This window comes from Peromyscus maniculatus, chromosome 4, assembly GCF_049852395.1.
Source record: "Peromyscus maniculatus bairdii isolate BWxNUB_F1_BW_parent chromosome 4, HU_Pman_BW_mat_3.1, whole genome shotgun sequence".
NCBI classification, from domain to species: Eukaryota; Metazoa; Chordata; class Mammalia; order Rodentia; family Cricetidae; genus Peromyscus; species Peromyscus maniculatus.
Window position 1 is genome coordinate 80,210,076 of NC_134855.1, and position 14,871 is coordinate 80,224,946.

The 14,871-nt window shown below is 47.2% G+C and overlaps 1 protein-coding gene across 4 annotated transcripts; it reads left to right on the forward strand.

Moving 5' to 3' along the window:
• The first annotated feature begins 1,112 nt into the window (after positions 1-1,112).
• Positions 1,113-13,961, forward strand: Lmo2 (LIM domain only 2). Of its 4 annotated transcripts, none has more exons than XM_076570186.1 (4): positions 2,493-2,640; positions 2,882-3,101; positions 8,204-8,419; positions 12,966-13,961. In XM_076570186.1, the coding sequence occupies exons 2-4, from the start codon at positions 3,061-3,063 to the stop codon at positions 13,183-13,185; spliced, it is 477 nt and encodes a 158-aa protein (XP_076426301.1). In that variant the 5' UTR covers positions 2,493-2,640; positions 2,882-3,060; the 3' UTR covers positions 13,186-13,961. The 4 variants fall into 4 exon arrangements, with proteins under 4 accessions (XP_076426302.1, XP_076426301.1, XP_015850297.1 ...); XM_076570185.1 differs by having other exon boundaries at positions 2,620-2,754; XM_076570187.1 differs by lacking the exons at positions 8,204-8,419; positions 12,966-13,961 and adding an exon at positions 1,113-2,160 and having other exon boundaries at positions 2,491-2,640; positions 2,882-3,018.
• The last annotated feature ends 910 nt before the right edge of the window (positions 13,962-14,871 follow it).

The window sequence follows — 14,871 nt, forward strand, 5'->3', positions numbered from 1 at the left end:
GTTGCTATGGGAAGATACGATAAGGTCATGATTGCTTTAAAGTCAGTCATAATAAAAACACATTTTGAGACTGGATTCTAAATGTTATACTTAAATTTGGGTGACTTAATTGCCCATAGAATAGGAATGAAGTCCCACCAGTAGACAGTAATTTCTTACAGCCACTGTGTGTGAAATTGAAATCTTAAGATATCATATCATATATGCACCTTCTCGAAGAAGGCTCTCCCCAAAGAGTTGTGAAAGATAAGAAATTGACCCAAAGTCACGTGCATGCCTCTCTTTTTCCCCTTTAACACACTCAGGTCAAAGCAAAGGCATCTTACTAAAAAGAATATTTATGCCCTAGAGTTGGCCATTCCAAAGTTACCTCTTGGAGCCCAAGGAGATATTTATTTTAATAACCAACTTTCCCTGTGGATAATCGGAGCAAGGACAGTGGTAACATGTATGTATGTATGTATGTATGTATGTATGTATGTATGTATATATGTATGTATGTTACACCAAACCCTCCAGTAAGTAAGTTCCATTATTCCCATTTTACTAACAAGGATACTGAGAATGTAAGCTCATGCTGTTCAGCCTGGTTCACAGGGCAGAAAAAGGCAGATTAGAATATAGGCAAAATCCTCAGCCACACTCTCCATTCTGCGTCTTGAGGGCAGTTTTCTTAGTCACATGAGCTGGTAGAGTTTAAATCAACCCCAAGCAATCTGGTTCCAGAGCCTCAGCGTTAAAACATCACTAGTAAGTAGATAAACTGCAAATCACAACCCATGTATTGTTATTGTTTCTCATTCTTCTTTTGGTTTTATTTGTGAGACAGCGTCTCATGTAACCCAGACTGACCTTCAACTAGTTTTGTAGGGGAGGATGACTTAGAATTCCTAATCTGCCTGCCTCCACCTGGGATTCCTGGCCTATGCCACCACGACCAGTGTTTATTTTCACTTCAGATAGAAATGAAAGTAGAGGAATAGGTTACACATTTATCATATAGTTTAGGCTTGCCTAAACATTGTAAAGATTTTTTTTTTTTTTTTTTTTTTTGGTTTTTCGAGACAGGGTTTCTCTGTGTAGCTTTGCGCCTTTCCTGGGACTCACTTGGTAGCCCAGGCTGGCCTCGAACTCACAGAGATCCGCCTGGCTCTGCCTCCCGAGTGCTGGGATTAAAGGCGTGTGCCACCATGCCCAGCTCCAGACACAGATTTTAATTATCATTTTCCAGTTCACAAACTTCAGGACATGGAGACAAGTAATGACAGGAATCTGTGGGTAGTGAGTCAGGTTACTACTAGTGAGAATACAAATGCGGATTTGGTTCTGTACGGGGACGTTAAGCATCCAGGATTCACTTCTGACTTCTGATGGCAGTCATCTTCCAGGGTGAGCTGATCTAGGCTGAAAAAAAAAATCTTTAAAATGGGGATGAATTACCTATGGCCTTGATAAAACAATGGATTCTGAAAGCACTTGGGGAGTTTTCCTCTTTACAAGCCTCAGGACTGGCATCACCATAAGCTAACGAGCCTTGAACAATCATTTCTGAACCCAGTTTCAAGGAAGTCAAGGCCCAGGGGAACCCAAGTTTTTCTCCCTGGAAAAGGAGCTAGCTAGAGTCCTCTTCTTCCCTTCTGTATTTCTTTCTCCTTCTAGAACTTGCTTTCAGGCTTGAAGGAGAAACCTGAACTCCAGATCAAGCCTGCCTTTTTCTTTGCTTTATATAGGGTAAAATAATAGTTAAGTAATAACTGTAAGATCCTTGATTATTGGAAAGGCACTTCCTCTGGTCCGAGTATTGCGGGCACTTTACAGAGAGGGCAAGCCGAAGCGCTGGAGTCTGCTCTTTGAAAGATGCTGAGGGAGGGAATTCTGTGGCCAGCAGATGGAGAGGAGACCCGGACAGTGTGGTCCCTCCCAGCCACCCTCCCCGCGGGATTAGCTGCCCCTAGCACTGCTCAGGCGCACCCGACGCGTGAGGGGCCTGATCGCACAGCTCGCGTCCCCTCTCTGGAGCTCAGTCGCAGCCACAAGCTCGCAGCCAGCAGAGCCGCGCTGTCCCGGGCATCCCAGAGCATCGCGACCCGTGGACCTGGGACCTCGAACCCAAGACGAGTGCGCTCGGGCCAGGCACTAGGAACGCTTGCGTTTCTGCAGGTGCTTATTTCACCTTCTTTTCTTTTCTTTCCCGCTGGAGCGGCTGGTTTCAGTCTGAAACCAAAAGGGAAAGGCAGAAGAAGGGGACCCTGAAAAGGACGAATTAGTAGCAGCACAGCTTCTTGCCCCTGGAGAGGTGCTCAGGGGAGACTCTCAGTCTCCGAAGCGGGGCCCCTTTAAGAAGCCAAGTCAGTGCTGCTGCTGCTGCTGTTTGGATTGCTAATCCCCAGGAGCCCCGTTTAAAAAAAAAAAAATGGAAAAAAAGGGGAGGGGGCGGGCAGCTGTCTCTTTAAATGTGATTTCCTTCTATTGTATTTGAATCGTGATCAGGAAAAAGGAAATGAAACCAGAGACAGAGGGAAGCTGAGCGAAAATAGACCTTCGCGAGAGAGGAGGGAGCCCGGGGAGAGTCGCGCGGTCCGCTCCCCGCCCCCAGGCCGCCGCCCCCTCTCTGCCCTCGGCGCCCCGACCCCGGCGAAGGTGCGAGGGGCTCGGGGCGGCCGGGCGGAGCCTGCGACTGCGCGCGATCGGGACCGGGCGGCGGCGGCGGCGGCAGCGGCGGCTGTGGTGACGGCAGCGGGACCGGGATGGAAGGTTAAGTCCTGGGCAGCGGCAGCTGCTGCAGCCGCCGGTGGGAGGCCGGGCTGCTCCCCGGCCCCCTGCCTCGGCCGCCGCGCGCCGGGCAGCCGGCTGATTCGCTCTCTCTCTTTGGCGTTTGAAGGGAGCGCGGTGACTGTCCTTGAGCGTGGAGGGGCGAGCTCGCCGGCGGAGCGACCGAGCAAGAGGAGGCGCAGGAGCGGCGGCGCCCGAGCACCCGAGGGGGTCCGAGTCCAGGCAGCCGGCCAGACACGCGCCACAAAGGGAGCGCCCCCGCCACCCGGCACGCCGCCTCCCTCCCCAATGTCCTCGGCCATCGAAAGGAAGAGCCTGGACCCGTCCGAGTAAGTGTGGCGCTTCTGTACCCGCGCCCTCCCCCCACCGGGTCCCAGGCTAGGAGCGAGGGGCTGGCTTCAGGTACGCGCCCGCAGCGTGCCCTTGGTCCCTCGGTGTCGCAGGGGCTCCCCGTGCCTCTCGGGTGACTCTGGAGACACCGAGAGGGATTGGGCCGCGGAAGCAGTAACAGGGGTCGGTCCCGCGACCCTGCGGGCCGCTCTGGGCTATCTGGAAAGCTCCCCAAACCTTCACCCGGGCGAGAAAGTTTGCCCAGTAGCAGGCACCCGGAGCTCCGAGGCGCAGGTGCAGTGCAAGGAGAGTGGATGGGGGGATTCTGCCTCCTCCCTCGTCACTCCTTTGGGTTCCCTTTCTCTTTGTCCAGTTGTCCCTCTGGAAGAGGGGACACTTCGAGGGTCCCAGACGGTCTCCTACTCAGCCCCGAGTAGAGCGGCTGCGGTCATTGATGGGGTCCGTCCGTCCACCTGGGAACTGGTTCAGGCCTCCGGAGACTTTTAAAATAGCTAATTCGGAGTTCCTCCGGGTGCATATTCGCCCCTCCCCGGAGTCTTCTAGTGTGGGCATGCGAACCTCGAAAGTTAGTGCACCGGTTTTTTGCTGTTGTTGGTTTTTTCTTAAATTTTTTAAATTTTATTTTTTTATTTTTGGTGTGTGTGTGTGTGTGTGTGTGTGTGTGTGTGTGTGTGTGTGTGTGTGTGTGTTGTTTTGTCTAGGTATATTTTCTGGGGAGCAGGATCCCATTGAACTCTCAGAAGGGCTTGGGGTCAGCGAACCGGAGCTGTAATGAGCTTGTACTGTCTGTTCTCTGAGCTTTGCGCTGGTTTGCAAAGAACATCCCCCATTCGCAGCCCATACCCCAGCCCATTTTCTAGCCTTAACAAGGGCAGCCAGGAATGCTTAAGGTATCATTTTTCTTGTCCACGCAAATGCCCTTTTAAGAGTCATTAGCTGCCTGGTTTTGAGTTTTTATTCCTTTGAAGTCTCCATCTAATCCTTTGAAGGGATTTGTTAACACAAGACCAAAGGAGCTGGTTAATGACTTGTCCATTTGTGCTTTTAAGGAGCATTTGTTTCGGTGGCTTTTTTTTTTTTCTTTTCCTGCCTTAAAAGAATTGTGCTTTCCTGCTGAAGTTCCCCTACTCACCTCCCCCCTTTCCATTTCAGCCTTCTGTGGTGTTTATTTACCTGGGTTTTACCCTCAGTCAGCAGCATAAAAACCCAGCATGTTCTCATAAAACACAGGAAGTCCCACGATCCAGGGAGAATATAAACATCACTCTTCAGTCTTGAAGGTTAAGACACCAGCTCAGAAAGGACCTAGATTTGTTGACATAAAGACCAGCTTCCTAAAAATTTCAGGAGAAAAATAACAACCCTTTAGAAAACAAGTCGGTGTCTACAGTTTGTTCCCTTTTAAAAATAAACTTAGCATTGCATCTGAGCTCTGAGTTTGCAGAGATCGGACAAGACATCATGCTCCAGGTAAGGGAGCAGGTCAGACAAACTGGTGTTTATTGCTTTCCTATCAGCACAACCTAGCCACTTTATTAGAAGTTGAATCTACAGAGTTCAGCTCCTTAAAAAAAAAAAAAAAAAAAAAAAAAAGGATTTTTATTGTTAATTGTGTGTGTGTGTGTGTGTGTGTGTGTGTGTGTGTGTGTGTGTGTGTCTGCCCCTAGAGGCCAGAGGTGTTGGATCCCCTAGAGCTGGAGTTACAGGTGGTTGTGAGCCACCCATTTTGGGTGCAGAGACTCTCACTTGGATCCTCTGGAAGAGCAGAAAACACCCATAATGGCTGAGACATCTCTCCAGCCTGAGGGTTGAGTTCTGTAAAGGAAGTTTTCTCTTTCCAAAGTCTGTGCCTTTTTAACCCCTGAGATTAGAACACAGAAAGGTATCCTAAGGCTGTAATAGTGAGCACCTAGTCCAGGAAGTCCATTGATAGTCCCACAATATGTGCCCAGTAGGAAGGCTGTAACTGAACATGGACAAGCCAGGTGGGAAATGTCTACAGAACATTTCCCCCTCTTTCTGAGAAATTGCTGAGAAATTTTGCTGAAAATCAAAGCTACCAGGGTACTCTGATATCATGTTCAGGATAGGCTAGTGGCAGGAAAGTCAAATATTAACTTAAGGTGAATCTCATTCAGTCTTTGGCTTGAATTGTTCATCAGAGATAATGTCACATCATCATTAATTACAGAGAGATAGATGGAGCCAGTGTCTTGCCCGGCCCTTATCTGCTCTCAGATAATCATGTCTTTTTCTAGTGTAACTCACTCACCTTGCAGCTGCCTCACTGTGTGCTTGCTCAAAGCCAGCTTGGGTCTTAACCATCCCCTCTCCAAATACAGATGGGTCCTTGCCTGGGCACATGCAAAGGCAGTGTGCACACAGGGAGCCAGAATCCAGGAGCTTAGATGTCCTCTACCAGGCACTTGGGGATCCCGCCTGCCTTCCTGCAGGTCATTTTAACTCTGGGGAGTTTTCTTCCAGATAAGTGCAATTTCTTCTCTTTCAAAGTTGACTGGTAATAACATTAGCATCGAGCATGATGGAGGTTCTGTGTATGCTTTTGAAAGCCTGAAGTAAGACCATGAGCTGTGCAAAAGAAGAGAGTTGATTCTGAATTGGTGTGCTTGAACAGGCCAAGGGTCTTAGTTAACTCTCAGATAGGATGGAAACGCTTCCATATACCCTATAGAAACAAAGACTCTAACGTATTATTAAAATTATATAAGGTCTTAGCCCATCTCACCCACAATTCTATACACACAAGAGGCTGAGGCAGAAGAATGGAAAGTTCCAGTACAGCCTAGGCAATTTATTGAGATCTTGTGTTAGAATTTAAAAGGAAGGAGAGGGTTTGTAAGCTGCCCCAGCTGCTACAGGTGATTGCTACTAAGCCTGATGACCAGAGTTTGATCCCCAGGCCTCGCATGATAGAAAGAGAGAGCCGACTCCTGAAAGTTGTCCTATGACCTGTGTGTGCACATGCACACTCGTGTACACACGTGCAGCTTTCTGGGGCACCTGCCCTTATGTGTGCATACCTACACACGGACATATTAAAATAAAAATTTAAAAACAATGCAAACACAAAGAGCTGAGAAATACATCTCAGTGGTGGAGCACTTGCTTAACCCGAGTAGGGACCTGGTTTGATCTTAAGCCCCGAAAACAAACAAATAAACAAAAAACCCCAAAACTCAATTTAGTTGTTGTTGTTTTTCCTTAAAGAAAATGGTCTGAGCTTCAAACTTCCTGGTTCTAAAAGAAGGTAATCTTATGTTTTATGCAAAAATGGTGGGTTTGGCGTTAGCATTTAGCTCAATATTTACCGTCGATGCTTAATGGTATGAAGGTGTTGGAGTGCCCAATAAACGTTCCCCAAGCCTCACTGTCCCTGATTATAATGGGGCTGAATTTCATGGGTACTGGCCAATTAGGCCACAAGGTCACTTGGTAAAAGTGCCAAGTAAAAAGAAGAGGAACAGACTTACCACCCCAGGGTACCCAAGAGAACCCCACTGGGCATTTCACAGTAGGAATGAAATCCAATTTTTAAAATTAAAACAACAACAACAACAACAGCAAAACAACTAGTTTTTTTAAAGTAGGTTTTATCTGAATAAGGTTCCAGAGAGCCCTGGTTAATCATTACAAATCAGCAAGCATTAAGCTGTGCCGTCTATTTGATGTCACAATCATTTCTTCCACGTCCATTTTCTCTCAGAAAAGTTATTTCTTCTTATCTAAAAACAGAACTACTTAGGTTCTAGGAAAGTGAAGCAAGCAGAAGGCCCTATGTATGACTTTAAAACAATTTTGTACATTTATTTTAGTGTGTGTGTGTGTGTGTGTGTGTGTGTGTCTGTCTGTCTGTCTGTCTGTCTGTGTGCATGGGTACACAAGTAGACGTCAGAGGACAACCTGCCAGAATTGGCTCTTTCCTTCCACGCTGTGGATCCCGGGGATCCACATCAGATCATCAGACTTGACAGCAAGCAGCCTTACCTCTGAAGCCATCCTTTAAAGGAAAAGGACACATCCCTCAGCTCACTGTGAACTAACTCCCTAGATTGAGATTTTGGTATCAATTTAATCGCTTTTCAGTCTCTTTGAGACCGTTGTTTGTCTCTTTCTCCACTTTCTTTACTAATTTAACTTTATTCAAAACACTTTTACTATTGTAAAAAAAAAGAAGTATGTGAAGAAAGAAAAATCTGATCGATGTCCTCTGTTTAACAGCAGTATTGTATTCTAGGTTTCTTTGCAAAGGTTCGTTCAGATCTAATATTCTTTTGTTGTTTTGAGACAGAGTCTAATGTAGCCCTGGGCCTCTTGCTGATGATGAATTGAGATCCTGATCCTCCAGCTTCCACCTCTGGGTTGGCTGGGATTGAATCCCCACTTTAGGTAGTACTGGAGACTTGAACCTAGGACCTCTGATAGAGCCAAATCTCTAGCCAAAGATTTATGCAGAATTTCAACTGAAATAATTAGATATTGATGGGATTTTTTTTTTTTAGTTTGGGAAGAGAAGGCAACCTACTACAATTTTGATTGCTCTCTCCTTCCTTCTCTCCCTTTGAGTCTGTGCACTGGAAAGGGCTGCAGCAGCGTGAATTCAACAGATTATCTGTAGATCCTTAGCCCATTGGGTCATCAGATGCTTTGACTGTGAGCAGCTCCGTTGGTCCCAAGTATGTTCTCTGGGGTTTGGCAGTGCTTATGTCCTGGGTACCAAAGAAGAAAAGGAGGGAAACCTGGGAAGACAGAAGAGAGGGGCAAGGTGAAAGAGATCCGAGGGCCCCACAACAGTGATGGAATACTGCCAAGGGCACAGCGCCACCTGCAGGTGCCTTGGACACCTTCGGGTATCCTGTCTGAATTTTCAAATGTTAGGGTCTCTCTCTAGCTTGCTCCCTCCCACCCTCATTCGAGGCTGGCTGTATCTCTGCAGCAATTCTGGAATTGCTGGAAGGCAGTGCAGTGAGGTCCCCCATTTGGCATAGAGCTGTTCCCGGGACCTTGCCTTTCTTCTGTGAGTTTATTTATCCCTAATGCTTGGCCTCCTCCTCCTCCTCAGGGAACCAGTGGATGAGGTGCTGCAGATACCCCCATCCCTGCTGACATGTGGCGGCTGCCAGCAGAACATAGGGGACCGCTACTTCCTGAAAGCCATCGACCAGTACTGGCATGAGGATTGCCTCAGCTGTGACCTCTGTGGGTGCCGGCTGGGAGAGGTGGGGCGGCGCCTTTACTACAAGCTGGGACGGAAGTTGTGCAGGAGAGACTATCTCAGGTACCTTCGTCACACTGCTGGGGCCCATCTGGGTTTGAACACATGGTCTCTAGCTCCTGCTCTGGCCCTGAGGTGCTTGCCCAAGGAGGCTAGGCCATGGAGGCTGAGCCTCAGCCGCCTCAGCATAGCTGTGAGCTCTTCCTCCGCTACGGCCAGGTTCGCAGAGGTACATCCCTGTGTGGTAAATCACTAGTGTCTTTAAAGGTAAGAGAAGAATATACACAGAAGTCAGAATAAGGACAAAATTCTGGGGAGCATACCAAAGGATCGGGTGTGGAGAAGTATACATGGGGAAACATGGGAGCTGAGGGTAGGGCGAGAGTTCATTTATAAGTTTCGGGGTGGGTTCTTAAGACCTCATTTTAATACCCAATAAACATATGCATATATTTAGCTATTCTTTTTCATGACTCCAATATTATTGATAAGGACTTTTATAATAACAATCTTTTCTTGCTAATGAGCTCCAAGCACTGAGTCTCATAGCAGGAAGATGGCATTCAGTAGCTATAAAGGGTGAAGGCCCTGGAGTCAGGAGGTTTGAGTCGTCATAGCCTCCTTGCTTCCTAGTGCTATGACCTTGGCAAGGGACACAAGCCTCTATTTCCTGGCTGTAAAATGGGGGTAGTGATTGTAGTTACTTCTAAGGTTAAAATAATACAAATGAAGTGCTTGAGTCGGTACATGGCTGAAGAAATAGATGCTAGCTGATGTCGCAAATTATTTTCCAATATAATGGACACGGAGATGGGAGCGTGGAAGGGTGAAATGGGATGTGTACAAGGCCAAGTGAGGCAGGAACATTTCTCCTGACCTGGGGCATACTCTCCTCCATGTGAGCGTGCTGGCACCCAGTGGGTGTCTGCCTGGCATGCTCTGGCATCTCTAGCTTCTTCTCCATCAGCAGCACTGGAGGTAACTCTGCGCCCTGTCCTGTCGGATCCACTCAGCTGTTGAGCTGCCAGTTCTTTGTCACCGACTGTGGCAGAGGGGCCACCCAGCATGCAGCCCCGGTGTATTAGGACCATCTAGGCCGTGGAAGAAGCTCTTTCAGACTCCAGTGCCCCTGGCTGCTGGGGTGGCTCTTCCATCCTGTACTTGTTCTCAGGGCATCGCACATGAGAAATAAAAACAAAACCGCTGGTTAATTCCGCAGTCGGAGGAAGCTTATCTGGTCCCCCGAAGACTGAGTTCGCTTTTACACGCCTGCATCCCTCGATGGAAATCATTGTGAATTCAGTGGCTTTTTGGCAAAAAGAAAAGAGAGCGAGTAGGTCTGACTACAATTTTGTTGAATTTCTTTCTTTTTTAAGTCATAAGAAAATAGAACAGAGATAAATACAGACCTGGTTTTACTCACCCCAGGTCTGCCAAATCAGTCAGAAAGCAGCTGGGTAAATGATTCCCACTGGGCCCTGCCTCCATCCCTGTCCAATCATTTGAATCTTATTAAATGAAGTCAGATACAGTAAGGTCAAAAGAGCCGATTCCTCCCTATCTCCACGGTTTTATAGAACATTCAGGAAGAAAGGCAGCGCTGCCTGGGCGTGTTAATCTTTTCCATTTTCAAAAAGGAGAGGAAAAAAATAGTCTGGGAGAGCCCAGTGTTAATTAACTTGTGTCTTGGTGACACGAAATAATTCTTCTCCCTGCTACATTCCCAGGCAACATGTTAATTAACTCTGCATTAGTGCAGACGTTCCCAGCCACCCTTTAATATTTATATTATTGTTATTAAAATGGGCAGCAGAAAGCTTAAGGCGCTGCTGACACCTCTTGACAGAGGAGGGATTTTTTTTTTCTTTTTCATCTTCAGGGATGGTCCATTAGCCGTGGGCTTGTTTACTTCAGTTCTTTGGCATATCTGGTGCTGATTTCACAGGGTAGGTTCAGAATGACTCAGTGGTCCTCCAGTGAGGTCCAGTCGCTCTCCCAAGAACAGCTTCTTCCCACGATTCTTGAATGGTCAACTACCTTCTAGTCCTTTTAAGACATTCAACCTCAAATATCCCGGCCCTCAGCTCGAACCTGCGACTGTTACATTGCGTTGTATGCAGCTGTTTACGTAGGTGCCCAGCCCAGATCCCCATGGATCCAGTTTTCACGAACTTTTATATAGGGCAATCCCCTCTAGCCTATAACGTTTCAACAACTGGCTCTACATCTTGCCAGCACCTGTTGTAGCCAGAAATATGCAGCCTCACCAGACCCTGGTGCCAATGACACATACTTCAGGGGAGTCCCAAATCCCTGCAGCTTAGAGGGATTGCAAGGCCCCATGGAGATAGGACTTATATTTCAGGGGTCCCCAGACATGGGGCCAAAGCTCCCTCTGAGTCTGGGCCCCCTGAGATTGCTGCTCCACTCCCTTCCCTCTTTCCCACTTCCCCCGAGGACATCATAAATCACTTGAACGTAAATCCTTGCCTGTGGTCTGCTTCTGGGCTATCCAGCCAAGGCGTGGATTCTCTGAGCCAGGGATTAGTACACACATTAAGTGTCAAGTCCTGGCTTATTTTTACTGCTGTTAGCATCTTGGAGTTCCTGGTTTGGAATGGATTGCCAAGACCTTTGCCTCTACTCCTGGCCTTACAGTGTAAGACACAGAAGCCTGGAGAGGACATGTCATTTGCTCAGGTCACCTAGCTAGTTAGAGGTGACTCTGGGACCTGAGCTTATCTCCAAAACGTTAGTCCTTTGTCCTTTCATTAGCCGCCTGATGTGTGGTAATTTGCTTCCTGACTTCCCTTTAATAAGCTCCCTCCTTCCTTAAGGATCTCACACCTCAGGCAGTCGGATTCATTCGGTGCACACTGTTTTCTCGGTTATGTGTCTCTGCTCAGCTCCAAACTTAACTTACTGAGAGGTCGGGGCGCCAGAACGTACTTTCTGCTCTGTGACCTCCAATGTGGCAGTTACCTCAGCTCCACCATTGCTCCGGTGGGACAGTGTTCTCCGCCACCGATGAGTCTGCTTCCCACACAGGAAGTGGGATCCAGAAGAGAGATGAAATTCGACCCTGCTGCTGCTGAGCTTGCTCTCTGGTCACAGACCCCTCTTATAGGCCATTCGTTCTGGCCAAATGTTGCCAACTTTGGTAACTGCCTTTACGCCCCTTATAGCCTCTTAGGATGCACCAGTCGATCCTCTCATTTTGTGAGCTGCTAAGGACTTCTCATGAGAACACGCATTTACCGGAAATGGTCACAAAGGCTCTATGTGGAAGCCACAAGCTGACGTGCTGTGTCCCAAGCCCCACATGAAAATGACCCTGCAGCAGCAGTTGGGAGCACCCTTGGGATGTGTTCCCGTAGCCAGTGTAGGCTCGGTCGTTGGTCTCTGATGCTCTGACACGCCCTAGGTGTTGTACTAACACCCGAGCAAGGTAGCCACTAGGGTGGCTCGGAGAAATCCAAGGCCGAGCCACCTTCTGGCCTTTGTCCTGGTGTTCTTCTGTTCTCACAGGCAGGCTCCTTTTTAAACTTTAGCCGTCGTTAGATTCATTAGCACACAGTCTGCTGGGCCTTCTCTTGTGTGCCTCCATCAGGTATAGGGATAGCTGAGAATTCGTGTTTCTAACAAGTTCCTGGATGCTACTGAGATGCTGCTAGTCCCTGGACCAGCTCACTGAGAACCACTGCACTGGTTCCTACCGAGTCGCCTCTCCCAACCCCCACACGAAATGTAGCCTAAGTGGCCGATGCACTGTGGCTAAGGAGAAACTTGATTTAGATGTGAGCAAAGTGATCTCTCCAGAGAGTCAGGCTAGGGGGACAGGAGGAGCATGAATGAAGATCTTCTGTGCATCATGGAGAGATGCTGTTTGTCCTCTGGGTCTCTGAGGCATGATTAGTGGGACGACGTGTCTCCTGGGATACTCCTGTCTCCTGGCAGCTGGGGCTCCAATGAATGGTCATGTGGACATGGACTTTGCAGCTTGAGAGAGATGACTCAAGGCACACTTCCCAGTGGGTGAAATTAGTGTCTGTTGATGTTATAAAATTGGGAGCTCACAATGACGCCCATTTTATTGCATTCCTGGTGAGTTACCCCTCCAGCTCCTTTTCTACTGAGAAAGTTCCTCTGGGGAAGGACATGTACTGTATGCCTAACTTCTTCTCACAAGTCACTTCAGCTGCATTTCTTCCATAGCTGGTCCACGAAACCTAGAGGCATGGATAAAAGCAGGAAAGACTCAGGGAAGAGAGGAACACCAGAAAACAAAATGCCACACTGTTACCCAGCCTACCTTCTCTGCTTTCAAGGAAAGATTTGTGGGCTGTCATCTGGGTTCAGCTTTTTTTTTTTTTTTTTTTTTTTTTAGATAGCATATCACTGTGTATTCCAGTTCTGCTTAGAACTTGCCATCCTCCTGCCTCAGCCTCCCGAGTACTGAGATTACAGATGTGTGCCACTGTATCTGACTAGGTCCAGCTTTTCCTAGCTTTGTGGAATCCTGATAGATAGAACCAACCAACCTCCAATCCCTTCTGTTTGTTTTCCCTGCTCCATCTCTCAGCTTTTTCTACCCCCTGTTTTGCCCCAGGCTTTTTGGTCAAGATGGTCTCTGTGCTTCCTGTGACAAGCGGATCCGTGCCTATGAGATGACGATGCGGGTGAAGGACAAAGTGTACCACCTGGAGTGTTTCAAGTGTGCTGCCTGTCAGAAGCATTTCTGTGTTGGTGACAGATACTTGCTCATCAACTCCGACATAGTGTGTGAACAAGACATCTACGAGTGGACTAAGATCAATGGGATGATCTAAGGCAGAGCCGGCACCTTTGGGGAGGTGTTCCGTGGAAACACTGTCTCAGTGGGGGCTTCATGCTTAGGCACTTTGGGAACGTGAGGGTGGGCGAGGCATTTCTTAGGAGATTGTGGACTCTCCTTGGGCACTAAGACATAGCATCCACATGACATTACTGCAAAGGCCAGGACTTCGGTGACAAAGGGAACAGCCCTTAGAGAGAATTTATTGTCACAGACTCTCCATAGGAACTGACAAGATTAGTGGAGGAAATAGTTGGGGACCAGCATGCACTGTGCCATCTTGATGGGTCTTCCCAGACAGGCAGTGCTGGGTAGAGATTAGGAGAGACCGTGGCGCTTATGGACTAGAGGTGTGCAATTAATTTCTTCCTGGCTTTGGAACTACCCTATTCCAGCCACTGTCCTTCACACTGGGAAAGGAAAGAGAGAAGAGTAGTCTTTCTTTTTTTTCTTGGTCACCTTCCCATGGCCTAAAGCTTTGGAGCCAGGGGAAACTGCATGGAAATACATTTCAGTTGGGAATGAAATACACATCTTTCAATCAAACAAATATTTAAAGCAATGTTGATGAATCACTGTTTTTAGACACCTTCATTTTGAGGTGAGGCACCCCCACAGATTGTTTCTATATAAATGTAAATCTTAAGAAGTCAAAGTTGTTCAACTATTTTAATATCTTAGATTATATCAAAGTATTTGTTGTGTGTCATTAAAAAGAAAAAAAAAAGACCTTGATTCTGAAGACAATAAAAATGACAAGCTAAAATGCAATGTTGTTGATGTGAAATGACTTACATTTTGAACTAGCAGGGAAATGGTTTGCTTTTTTCCTCTCAGAAAGGTGAAGTAAATAAGCAATTTATTTCTAGGTCAAATAAAAGCTTCCATTTATTGCAAGGGTTTATATGAGGTTTATATAGGTTTCTGTATTACGGGCAATTATATAACAGGCCATCACACAGCTCAGAGGGATGTAGAATAATTAAGTTGTTATTGTAAATGTGCATTTCACTCTGGCATTGTGTGGAGTGAGTGGAAGGCAGCAAGATCATTGCCTTTGGGAAACTTGTAACCTAGAAAGCACACAAATACATAAAATAGATCCCCTTTGGGAGAGAAGGTAATTACCTGGCTTGAAATGTGGCGAAGATGCTGAGCTTGACATTTCTATTTTCCAAGATGTGTGTCTCAGGGTGTTTTATGACAAGTGGTTAAGAGGACCTTACTTAGAGGATTTAAAGCTGGCACCTCAGCTTGCATGTTCACCTGCACCCCCCATCTGGGGCGTGATCTGACTTCAAGCGCCACCTGCTGGTCATTTCTCAACCTACTCATGCAAGGGTGTCCCAGGGAATGACAGATCTCTGATATACTTTCAATTATTTCATAAAACCATTGGCAAACACCAGTGAGTCTAGATGTGTTTAATTATCAAGATGTCAGAAACATGCAGCTAAAGCTATGTTTAATTAACTTGAAAGTGCTCTAATGTCTCTGCCATTGAAGCCTTTGTCTTTAATTCTAGAGGAGGAATCGTGAAGCAATGTCTCTCTTGGCCTGTAAAATGCTCAAAGTGCTTGGGAGATCTGACTGCTCAAGGTGGCCTATTTAAGACAAGCCCAATTATATGGGATCGCAGCCTAGGTGGCCAGCAGGTGCTCCTGGGGAGGAGCTCTAACTT